This window comes from Pyrus communis, chromosome 3 (genome assembly GCF_041283825.1).
Source record: "Pyrus communis isolate YQ-2024b chromosome 3, ASM4128382v1, whole genome shotgun sequence".
Taxonomy (NCBI): Eukaryota; Viridiplantae; Streptophyta; class Magnoliopsida; order Rosales; family Rosaceae; genus Pyrus; species Pyrus communis.
In genome coordinates this window covers 3,811,520-3,823,213 of record NC_142567.1, presented here as the reverse complement: position 1 = coordinate 3,823,213, position 11,694 = coordinate 3,811,520, and the positions used below count along the sequence as shown (strand labels likewise).

The window sequence follows — 11,694 nt, the reverse complement described above, 5'->3', positions numbered from 1 at the left end:
AACCGAACACTATTACTATCAATAATTCGTAAACTAGTACTATCACTATTTCGTAAATTAAACACTAACTATTTCTTAAACCGAACACTTATACTATCACTATTTCGTAAACAAAACATTAGCTATTTCTTAAACCAAACTCTAGTATTATCACTATTTCTTAAACTGAAAACTGGCTATTTCTTAAATTGAATACTAATACTATCACTATTTCGTAAACTGAACATTGACTATTTCTTAAACTAAACACTAATATTATCACTATTTCGTAAACTAAACACTGACTTTTTTTAAACTGAACACTAGTACTATCACTATTTCATTAACCATGGTAGAGAAAACAATGGACAACAGACGAAGCTCAACTGGAAAATGCACACTAGCATTCATGGTTTTGGGGGCCAAGAAATTAGCGGCCGATGGTTTGAAAAATAAACTTGGAAAAGGCATGTCATCAACATTAACTAGATACAAATGATTAGTTGTGTTTTCTGATTAATTGTTATACTGATTAATGGACGAGTCGTGAACATTCTAACAATGAATAGCAAACCCATATAATTATTCTATACACGAGAATGGTGTCAAAAGTATTATGATGGTCGAATCTCTTTAGAAAGTGTCATCCAAAGCAATTAGTTATTTAAGTTTGAAGAGAGCAAGTCTTTCTCTAAGATGAGAGCCTATTCCATTCTCACAAAAAGTTCAAATAGGAAATTATCAGTTAAGATTATTATGGGAGATAATATATTACATTTTCGTTGAAAATAGCGAGAGTGGGAATATGAGGGGACCAATGAAAGTACTAACTGTCATCATTAAAGCTTCTAAACATGAAATAAAGAAAGAGGAAGGAGGCATGTGACGCTATGAGGCTAGGGTTTGAAGCTACTAAAGAAAATAATAATAAAAAGGTGTGGGCTGATGCAATATATATGGTAAGTTTACAGAATTTACAATGCACGCGCTTTCGTAAGGTTATTTTTTTTTTATTATTATTTTTTTTTTGTCTTTATCATTAAATAAAATTATATGATGCTTTTTGGTAAAATGCAAGTTTTGAAGTCCTTTTCATTAGTTTTTTTTTTTTTTTTTTTTTAAGGAAAACTTATGAAAAGTTAAAAAAAAACTTTAGTTTTAATGAAAATTGACAAACAAAGGTGAAGTGAATAGTATCCAGGTAAGGTAAAAATGTGATTTTTTGTTAAAAGTGAACAGTATCATAAGTGTTCAAGAGTATTTTGTTAAAACTCCTTTTTTTTAATACATGAGATATTTTGTACTAATCTGCGTTAAAGAATAAGGTTTGAACCTTTAGCCGTCGTAGGGCTGAACAAAAAAGTGATAACCTATATAACAATGCACCGCTAGTAAACTTTTGTACTTGATTCACTTGATTCAAAGTTCAAGATGTCAAAAAAGGATCCAAAAACAAAATTATAGGAAGTTTTGATACTCTGGTGATTTTATTATTTAATTATTTTAATTAGGTTTTTTAACGTGAATTATTATTTACAGTTTATAACCTTGGCTCGTTTTTAGCTATTTTCGAGCGGTTCTCATATATAAAATGGTCGTGTTACCAATTGAAAAATGGGTTCACCAACAAACCAATGAAAAGAATGTTTGAGCATATGATTTTGGTGAGCGATTATACAATATGAGCATTATTACATTAAAAACGATCAAAGAGTTAAATTGTTAAGTTCTCTAAGCTAAATATGACTCAAAAGTATTATATGATCATCGAAATGTGCATTTTCCTATTCTGTTACTTTTCTTTTTGTGCAAGCAACCTCTGGCCGGGTTAAATCTTTTGCGATGGAAATGCCCTCTTCCCCCAACCCAAACTCAACAAAGAACAAGCACCTACTCCTACAAAATGAAAAGCGAGCCGCTCTAGTAGTGCTCCTTTATTTTTCAGCTGTCTTCAAATCAAAGCATGACTAATAGGAGCGTGCTACATCCTTATTTATTTTTGTTCCTAAATTTTTCTTGATTTATTCCGTTCAATAACCGATAACAAACAAGAATGTACAGAAGAAAAAGAAGTGTGCAGAAAGTACTCTATATCTAATAGATTATGACAATCTTATACGCTGCAAAACTTGAAGTAGGATTGTCTTAATTTTGTGTATCTTTGAGTATGGTTTCTAACTTTCTACCTCTTTCTGATCACCAATAAGTGAGTGTGCAGTTAATGGCATCCACAAGTTCGATCTTTCTTGCATACCAATAAGCGAGGAAAAGAAACAAATTTGATCTTTCTCCTTTGATGTTTGAGTTTAAGTATCATGCAAGCTTGTACACACAAATATTGAATAATACATTATAAAAACTGAAAATCAAAAACAAAAATATTAAAGCATCCAATATTCTTTCCAGATCGTGAAAGTGTTGCTCGAGAGTTCTATGAATATGTCTACAGTGGAGCATATTGTTGAAGACTCTAAGGTTGCTCTTCTCAGGATCACTGGAGCTTCGGTTACCCATACACGTCATCAAGGCAATGATATTGCTTGATGTATATTTAAACTAACCTAAATAATAGATTAATTTAAACCAAATTAAACTTGCAAGCGCATGAATCAATTGTAGGAATATATGCAAATACGAGGTCGATCCCATGGGGATTGCTTTTAATACCAATTCAACCAACTGATTATCCGAAACTTAACTTAATTAGGAAACAAATGATTGATTAATTGATTACGAGAAATAATTTAAACTCCAACTTATACTCAAACCAGAAAGATGAATAATGAAAACACACAACGACTGAAGGTTTAAACAAATTAATATGATGAAAGCTTATGGTCATGAATCCACCAGTAACAATCCTATTCCCTTTTCTTCAAGCCAATCACTATCCAATTACCATGCCAATATTTAAGGCTGTTCTTTCTAAGATATGAATCAATCCGTGGTTAGGCATCAACTCGTGTGTCTATACATGACAACTATATCCTATTGGTTAGGCATACAATTAAACACATGAAAACCTATTAAGCATTGAGAATCACGTCAACCAAGTAGGAATAATTTGATATTGGTAGTCCTCACTAGTTTTTCTACTCTTCTTAATATTAGTTCCAATAAATCTAATTGATTGGTCATCCTCTTAGATTTATCTAATTATCTAGAAACAAGTTCACAATGATGGCCAGTCACAAGAACATTCGAAAATAGAATAAATTAAATACAAATATTAAGAATTAAACATGGCATGTAATCGAATAATAATCAACAAAATACTTCGGAAATAATCATGTCATGGTTTCATCATAAACCTTGGAAAAGTAGTTTAGTTACACATAGTCATAATAAATATCACGGAAGAAGTCATGGAAGAAGATAAAAACCCAGAAAAGTATGGTAAAACGCACGCTAAGCTTCCCTCCTTCCCTTTGGACGAATTTTGTGTATAAGGTAGTCTTAAGAGAGCCTAGGGTATTATATGTAGTCTAGGAAAACCCTAAAAAGTCAGGTAGAAACTCTCCTAAATCAAAACAAATTCCTAAATAATTAATAAACAAACTTTCAAAGAATCCTTCTTGGCTTGGAAAACACGTCATCTGACTTTCACGTCAACTTTGGGGTCGATTTATCTTCTGCAAAATTCTGTAAAAATATGGAAATGTAGCTTTATCTCTTATCTTTCCAAGCATATGTTGCACACCACTAGAAAAATCGAGAAAGCCTTCAAATTGTCATTCTCCCTCAACTGTGCAGTTCTGATGGGATTGCAACTTCTGCGGGATTAACTTACAAAACTAGAACGTTTGGCTTCATGGAAAATTATGAAATTCGGAAAAAATGGTCTTCAGCCTCTTAGCTTCCTTCTCCGATTGGCCTTACATCAAAATTCTTTCGGAAAGTCAAATTATCACCAAAACATCCTGAGTGCACATATTGGTTGAAACTGAGAAAAGGAAAGTAATAAAGTTCTTTTAAGACCAATTCGTTAACAAAACATAGGGATAAATGATATGAAATGATAACAAATAATGCACTTATCATTGCTCATCGCCTAGCCCGCTTTGCTCTTCGTATGGATGCGGCTTCCTGCTTCTGGTTTGAGGAGCCGCCTGATTTTAGCATGAATTGCGTCTGAATGTAAATTGAGCTGGCTGTTCCTGCCGGCCTATGTTTGTAAATGGTACCAGTTTTTAATTTATGGAAATCTCCTATCGTTGCTATCAATAAAAAAAAAAAAAAAAACAAATAAAACTAGTCCACCAATATCAAAATTAAACTCATTGTTTGTTGGTCATGTATGATTGAATTTTCAATGCCCACTCCGACGTTAATTTTTTTTTAACTCTACTTAACTTTAATTTTAAAAGGAATTATAAAAACATAATACCATCAGCCACCCCACTCCACCAAACAGTGGCGGATCCACAGAGGGACCTGAGAGGTCCCAGGACCCTTCGACTACCCTAAATCGCTACTAGAAATTTTCTGGGGACCCCTCGTGCAGTGTAGGTTGCAGGTACGACATCTTCTTGTCGGAGAAGATGACCGGAGAAGAAAGAAAATAATTGGCCCAAAACAACAGAGTTTTGGCCAATTGTTTTAAATTATTTTTTAAATCCCACCCAAAGTGTTTGCCCATTATTTTAAATCCCTCCCCTAACCCACATCATTCCCCACTGTCCCACCCTTCCCCCGTTTCCCGCTGTTCTGCTTCCCCCAATGCCCAATAACATATTCACCCAAATTTCTTTTCTGCTTCCCCCAATGCCCAGCTTTAACATATTCATCCAATTTTCAATCCCCAACTCCTCAGATTTCAAAACCCTAAAATTCTAAATCCCACACCCAATCCCATATTATAATTTTATTACTCTAATATCATACCTCCCCAAATCTCTAGGTCAACACTATTTGGTTCACAATTCAAGTAAGTTTTTTGGTATTCTAATCTAATCTCAATTAAATTATATTAGATATTGATGAAGATTTTTAGTCTATTATTGATATGATTGTTGATATGTTTTATGTTTATACTCATTTGATCATTAGAATTTAGATGGAAATTTTGTTTATTGGGTAATTGGTATATGTTTGTATTTTTTGTTAAATGTGTAGTTTAGAAATAAGAAATAAGGAATTTTTGTTTATTGGTTGATTGGTATATGTTTTGTGTTTTTGGTTAAATGTGTAGTTTAGAAATAAGAAATATGGAAAGATTTTTCAAGCCAAAGCCAATAGCACCATCTACTTGTTCGGGTAGTTCGAGCTCAAGACAAATTGAGTGTGACATGGAACATTTTCAGACCATCAAACCTCGTCGTGGACGCTTGAATTAGGATTTTATAGCTTGTAATATTGTTATGCAAATGATTTTTGAATAAAATGTATTATATTTAACTTTTCAATGTTATTTTTGTCTATAAATTTTTTAACCTTTATTATTGGGACCCCCCGAGTTTAAAATCCTGGATCCGCCACTGCCACCAAACACGATCACCTCAACTCACTATGGGGTGCAGTGTGGTGGCTATTCGTATTTTCGTATTTTTATTTTGGTTTCTAATGCTTTTTTAAATTAGTAATTAACATTTAAATTAAAGTTAAGAGTTACCACACATAGCATATATATGAAGGAGAAGTTAGATATTGGGAGAATTATAATTTCTTCCTGTATATATTATATAATTAAGCATTTCACATTAGGTAATGAGGAGGGAGAGTTTAGTTATACATATGATATCATGATAATGTACTTATTGATCTTGAGTCTCCTCGGGGAACAATTCCTTAAGAACTGCCTCGCACTCAGAAGTACTCTCCTTCTTCATGAACCCAAGGGGGTTGGCGTAGCGAGCCAAGGCGTTCACACCATTGTTGTGCGTGAGCAAAATCCTAGCCCTCTCGATGTCGAAGTGGTCAGCGCACTCATCGGTAGGGCTGCGCACGGTCCTCACCTCACAGATTTGCTCCTCAAATTCCTTGTGGGTGGCCAGACTGTAGATGCCATTCTTATCGGTCTTGCCTTCGACTACGTATACGATGGTAACATTTTCACGGCTTCTGCACTCCAAGGCTACCGTAGCACCTGCATGCATGCATGCAATTATTTTTAGTTTTAACACGTGCATTGATCTTTGCACGATAAGATGATAGTCTGGTATTACGTTAATGAAATGACTTGCAGCTCAAATGATTATATTATTTACTATGCCCCTTCAGTTCTAATACCTTGTTAGACTACTTACCGTCAATGGGTGTGCTGAGTCTAGTCTCGAATTGGACACGACATGGGTCGCAGTACACCTTGCCCTCCACGAAGAGAGTTCTGGTGGCGGCACCCCTGGTGGCGTACGCGAGAGAGTAGAAGCAGGACAAGGTGACGAAGAGTGCTGCGATACCCAAAGCCTTGGCCATTTTATTTCCCCTTGACGGCGTTACGAATTTCTTCCTTATTATATATGGTGTTCCGCGTTCCCCCTCGTGTTAAGTTTCTTGAAGGCAACCAAAGAGTCCTTTTATAAGTGAAAGAAATTAGGATTGGTTAGTATTGTGTGGTAATTGTTGGACTTTCTATTTTAAAGCATGTGGAGGGAGTCAAATTACTTGTTATTTTCCGCAATTTTTTCCCTTTCAACTACAATATGACAAACTTGGACCAACAAAAGAAAAACTAAAATATGACAAATGATAAGTAGAGAGTACAAATGTTAAAATTGTTTGTTATTTGCTGTGAATTTCTTATCTGAAATTTGACAAGCCATTTTTCAAACTTCAAATATTTGATAAATAGAGAATAAAAATGAATACACTGTTCAAACTTCAAGCAAATAAGAAGATTTGAGTATTTTACATGAAGCTATTAGCTACGACGATCAATTGGATCTCAAAATACAACGTATGTATTGATCAGTGCTTGCAAAATTTTCTTTGAAAAGCTTAGATGCAACACTAAAAGGTAAAACACATTGTATGCACCAATAGTCTAGGGTATTTTCTTCTATATGTAAATAAGAAATTTTAAGTTCGGATGACGAGTTTTATTTCTAATTTTTTTTATAGGGAAAATAATAATCACAAAATCTTGAAACAAAGAAAAAGTTAGAAGGTATAAAAAAGAAATTAAAAAAAAAAAAAAAAACAAAAAGTTTGAAAACAAAAGAGGATGTCAACTAGGTAAAGTAGCCAATGAAGAACTTGGCGGCAAATCTTCACATCTCACAAATGGCTTCCTTCTCCACCTTGAACCTTTCACCAAGTCCAAAACCCACAAAACCATTACCCCATTCTCTTCTAAAACCACTGATTCCGGCACACGAAATCGATACCCGAACTCAAATCCAAACCCCTTACCCGAAGCTCATACTCACCGGCCCTTCCCAGCTCTCCGGCCATGTACCCATCAGCGGCTCCAAGAACTCAGCTTTGCCGATTCTGGCGGCGACCCTTTGCTGCTCAGGCACTTCAAGGATTCAAAACGTGCCCGATTTGTTCGATACTCGCACAATGGCTTCGGTTTTAGTGTCTCTTGGAGCTAAAGTTGAAGTCTTGGACAACGAAATGTTGGTTAACACCGATGGGGTTGGCTCAGTTGAGCCTAATGCGGATGAAATTCAAAAGATCAGAGGTGGGTTTTTCGTCATTGGGCCGTTGGTTGCCCGATTCGGGGAGGCGGTGGTTGCATTACCCGGTGGCTGCAATATTGGGGCTCGACCAGTGGACCTATACATTCGGGGTCTTCAATCTCTTGGCGCTGTTGTTGAATTGAGGTAAATTTTCATACATTTTTCTTTAAGTTTACATCGGAAGCGCATAATTGTTTGATTTATGTGTTCATAGAATGGTTGCTAAATTTTTTTTATCAGACTTGAATGAGAGTAAGCACAGTTTGTCTTTGCAGTGTAGAAGAGGTTCTATAGTCACTTTATGATAAATGTATCTGCCTGAATTGTGATATTATAGGTGGTGAGTCGCTATTAAGCGTAATGCTAGATGCACAATTTCTTTCATGAACTCTAGCGTGCCAAGTAACGAACGAAGCAAAAGGTGCTCTTGCCCACTGAAGCGCAGCATATGTAATTTATTAATCATCAAAAGGCAGAGAATGTAGTGTGATGATAAAACACACTCTATAGGACATCCAAGGATTTTATTATTGATGCATATGTATATGTGTTCTCTAGTGTTAACCATCATGAAGTACATATTTTACCCTACGCATTTTCCGTTTGAATCACAGGTCTCCACCAATTTTGCCTGTGGTGCTCACAGTTGTTTACTAAAGTTTTTTGTTGTTGTTATTTTCGTGGTTATGAACGATGAGATGAGTTGATCCAGTATAATTTTTGCAATATGCAGGGATGGGAAAGTTCAGGCATATGCCGCAAATGGAAGAGGATTAGTTGGAGGAAGTTTCCAACTTGATTACCCGAGTGTGGGGGCAACGGAAACTCTTATGATGGCTGCATGTATGGCTGATGGAAAAACTGTACTGTCCAATGTTGCCAGAGTACGATAAGATGAATCTCACTGAACATTTTAGATTCTGATTTTGATAACAATAGAAGTGTGTTAACAGTTATCATTTGCTGTCTAATTGGATTATGTTAACATAGTGAAGTAACTTACTTTCCCAACAACTCACCGTAGGAACCAGAGGTGGTTGATCTTGCTAGGTTTCTTACCAACTGTGGGGCCTGTGTGGATGGAGCAGGCAGCAACAAGCTTGTTATCAAGGGAAAATCCCAGTTGCATGGTTGTGAATGCGTTGTTGCACCTGATCGTATTGAAGCAGGTACATTTATGCTTGCTGCAGCTATTACTCGCTCATGCATCTCGATATCACCTGTCATACCTTGCCAAATGTCCTCTTTGATACACAAACTATCGGCCGTTGGTTGCAAAATCAAGAAATGTTCTCATGATACCTTGGAAGTATGTAAATCGTCTTTAAATTCTTCTGTTCCCATTTTGGTTGCATCTTGTGGTAATTTATAGTTGATAAATACTTCAGGTTTCAGCAGTGTCCGGACATGGGGGTGCAAATTTGCGAAGCGTTGTGGTTAAGACAGGCCCATATCCTGGGTTTCCCACAGACCTCCAACCACAAATAATGGCTTTTCTGACCACGTGCAATGGTTTAAGTTCTGTAGAGGAATCTGTTTTTGACAAACGCATGAGTCATGGTATGTGGAAGATAATGTGTGTGCTGGTATGCATATTATATATGTATTCTTGTTGTCTTTTAGTTTCCCTATTTGGGAAACCGATAATATTGCCAAATAGTACTAATTGCATTGAGATATTCTTATACATGTTCCCTGCTTTCTACCAGTAAGCGAACTGCTAAAGCTTGGAGCAAAGATTCAGGTCTGTGCGAGCACTGCTCTGGTTTATGGGAAAGACAATGGAAGGCAAGCAGATTTTCCTTTTTCTTATTCTAATTTTTCCTTTTTCCCAATTGGAAAATAGCATGATTGTGCTGACTCATGTCTGTTATCATGTCAGTGTCTTGAATGGTTCCTCGCTTGTTGCAAATGACATTAGGGGTGGGATGTCACTGGTATTAGCTGGGTTGGCCGCAGAAGGCACTACAGAGATCAGCGGTGTTGCTCATATTGACCGTGGTTATGAGAATTTAGATATGAAACTTCGTTTTCTGGGATCTGATGTCAAAAGATTAATGCCTCTTGCATCCTAATTGAAAAGGTAAGAACCTTTTCCTCCATTATGTTTCTTTTGCTCTTTATGGAGCCCATTCTGACAAGTACACAGAATTTGGTGGTGCAATGAGTTAATTTTGGAACTAAAAGTAATTGCATAATTCAAATATTAGTATATAATCGTTTTGAAAGGTTAGAAAAAGATATATTAGAAAATCACACAAATGGAAGCTCGGGTATGTCTTTGGTACACATCAACAGGTGCAAACTGCAAAGTTTATGCGTATTACATGTCAAACGATATGAGATCTCTATGCATCCCTTTTTCTTTGTTGCCTTTCAACCATGACATCAACTTTCCTCTTCTCCTTTATGTTGAATTTTCTTCTCGAGAAGGAAATCAAAGAGGCATTGGAGCGCAATGTGAGCATTCTTGCTCTTCATTAGCTGTCCTGCAACTTCTGCTGGCGTGACTTCAACCTCCCGTATGAGCCCTTCAATCTGTGTGAAGAGATTGTGATGACAAAGACCATGGTAATTGAATGCCAGCTGTTTGAACACCGAAGTGGTGCAATATGACATGTGGATATGCATGTCCATGCGGCCTGGTCGCAGTAGAGCAGGATCTAGCCTATCTTTGTGATTCGTTGTGAAGATAATTATGCGTTCTTCACCACAGCATGACGGAAAACCATCAAGGAAGTTGAGGAGCCCAGAGAGTGTCACCTGTCGATGAAATAGTAAGATAACACATATATCTGTAAGTATTAGTTGCTTAAAGCGATATAATTCTGTCATTCTATTCATCTAGAACTTGAGCGACCAACGGTTTAATCAATGCTAGTCATGCATGCTCTAAATGTAAAAGTGTAAACTGACCTGAGTTTTATTGTTGTTCCTCCATGATTCATCCCTCGGTTCCCCATTTTTCAGCTTGATTGTGCAGTCAACGTCCTCAAAGACGATTATAGATTGGTTAGGCATGGAAAACAACAGCTTACTCAAGTCGGAATTGGAATTAACGTTTGTTAGGTCCAACTCGTAGATGTCATAGTTAAGGTGATTAGCCATGGCTGCAATCAGGCTTGACTTGCCTGTGCCGGGAGGGCCATATAACAAGTATCCACGCTTCCAAGCTTTGCCAACCCTTATATAAAACTCCTTTCCATTTATAAAGTTGTTTAAATCATCCAACACAGCTTTCTTAAGTTCTGTATCCATTGCTAGGAGCTTGAAGGTCATTGGATGGTCAAGCTTGACAGCATCCGGGAACCATCTCCGCTGTTCAACCGTGTGGAACTTTACCGCCTTGTGTTCTCTTTTAATTTCCTTTGATCTCTCAAGAATGTAGGGCAAGTAAGAGTTCAACACCTTCTCTTTGTGTTTCTTATGAAACGTTAGCTCATAGAATCTTGCTTCTTGTCGTAACGATGCATTAAGATCACCCCGATGTCTAGCAAATGGTGATTTAACCTGTACATAAATCAACTTCCATTTCACTTGAACATTTTCGTATACATCAGCTAACTCTTCACCTCTGTCCACTGATACTGCTAGTTTCTTCTCCTTGGCATCCTTGCTCGCTTTGATTCTTCGAACAGATGGGGTCACTATAGCGCCCAAATAGGCATGAGCGGCCTCAAAAATTTCATTCGGAAATAGTCCTTGAAATTCGTCAATGACAATGGTGAGTTGAGAAGAGAAACGTCGCGAAATGTTATGGAGGTCCGAATAGAAGTAGTTCCAAAGTTTGTCGGGGATGAAGTCGTTGGCAATACTTTGAACAAGCATTGCTGAAGCAGCAAGAGTGGCGATAGCAGGCAAAAGAGCCTTCGTTTCAGGCATTTTGTTAGGTTAAATGAAAAGTGGTTTCCCTAATTAGGTGTCATGGGTTGTTTCCTGGACTCTCAATTTATAGCCATTAATTTCATAGATTTTTCTTCCATTAGGGATTTTAAATTCGGTTTTCTCTGATTTTTCTTTGGTTTACCAAGCAAGTCTCAAGGAGAAAAATCAAAAAGTGAGGAAAAAAAGTCATCAATTGTTTAAATTATTA

General features: G+C 36.6%; 3 protein-coding genes across 3 annotated transcripts; 1 reads left to right on the top strand and 2 right to left on the bottom strand.

The window, feature by feature from the left end:
• Positions 1-5,625: 5,625 nt before the first annotated feature.
• LOC137716622 (olee1-like protein) lies at positions 5,626-6,454 on the bottom strand. The gene is made up of 2 exons (XM_068456066.2): positions 6,225-6,454; positions 5,626-6,064 (listed from the first exon to the last, which is right to left on the bottom strand). The coding sequence occupies exons 1-2, from the start codon at positions 6,391-6,393 to the stop codon at positions 5,733-5,735; spliced, it is 501 nt and encodes a 166-aa protein (XP_068312167.2). The 5' UTR covers positions 6,394-6,454; the 3' UTR covers positions 5,626-5,732.
• Positions 6,455-7,120: 666 nt separating this feature from the next.
• LOC137716415 (uncharacterized) lies at positions 7,121-10,548 on the top strand. Its single transcript, XM_068455866.2, has 7 exons — positions 7,121-7,745; positions 8,335-8,485; positions 8,626-8,910; positions 8,990-9,161; positions 9,311-9,389; positions 9,484-9,684; positions 10,035-10,548. The coding sequence occupies exons 1-6, from the start codon at positions 7,165-7,167 to the stop codon at positions 9,674-9,676; spliced, it is 1,461 nt and encodes a 486-aa protein (XP_068311967.2). The 5' UTR covers positions 7,121-7,164; the 3' UTR covers positions 9,677-9,684; positions 10,035-10,548.
• LOC137716416 (AAA-ATPase At3g50940-like) lies at positions 9,845-11,593 on the bottom strand. Its single transcript, XM_068455867.2, has 2 exons — positions 10,518-11,593; positions 9,845-10,364 (listed from the first exon to the last, which is right to left on the bottom strand). The coding sequence occupies exons 1-2, from the start codon at positions 11,481-11,483 to the stop codon at positions 9,990-9,992; spliced, it is 1,341 nt and encodes a 446-aa protein (XP_068311968.2). The 5' UTR covers positions 11,484-11,593; the 3' UTR covers positions 9,845-9,989.
• Positions 11,594-11,694: the final 101 nt, after the last annotated feature.

What these genes read in the sequence shown, in the direction of transcription:
- LOC137716622 (XM_068456066.2), bottom strand. Translation starts at nt 6,393, where the DNA reads ATGGCCAAGGCTTTGGGTATCGCAGCACTCTTCGTCACCTTGTCCTGC. An exon ending in ACTCAGCACACCCATTGACG is followed by an intron (nt 6,065 to 6,224) that starts GTAAGTAGTCTA and finishes GCATGCATGCAG; the next exon opens with GTGCTACGGTAGCCTTGGAG.
- LOC137716415 (XM_068455866.2), top strand. Translation starts at nt 7,165, where the DNA reads ATGAAGAACTTGGCGGCAAATCTTCACATCTCACAAATGGCTTCCTTC. An exon ending in GTTCTCATGATACCTTGGAA is followed by an intron (nt 8,911 to 8,989) that starts GTATGTAAATCG and finishes TAAATACTTCAG; the next exon opens with GTTTCAGCAGTGTCCGGACA. An exon ending in TATGGGAAAGACAATGGAAG is followed by an intron (nt 9,390 to 9,483) that starts GCAAGCAGATTT and finishes TTATCATGTCAG; the next exon opens with TGTCTTGAATGGTTCCTCGC.
- LOC137716416 (XM_068455867.2), bottom strand. Translation starts at nt 11,483, where the DNA reads ATGCCTGAAACGAAGGCTCTTTTGCCTGCTATCGCCACTCTTGCTGCT. An exon ending in GGAACAACAATAAAACTCAG is followed by an intron (nt 10,365 to 10,517) that starts GTCAGTTTACAC and finishes TTTCATCGACAG; the next exon opens with GTGACACTCTCTGGGCTCCT.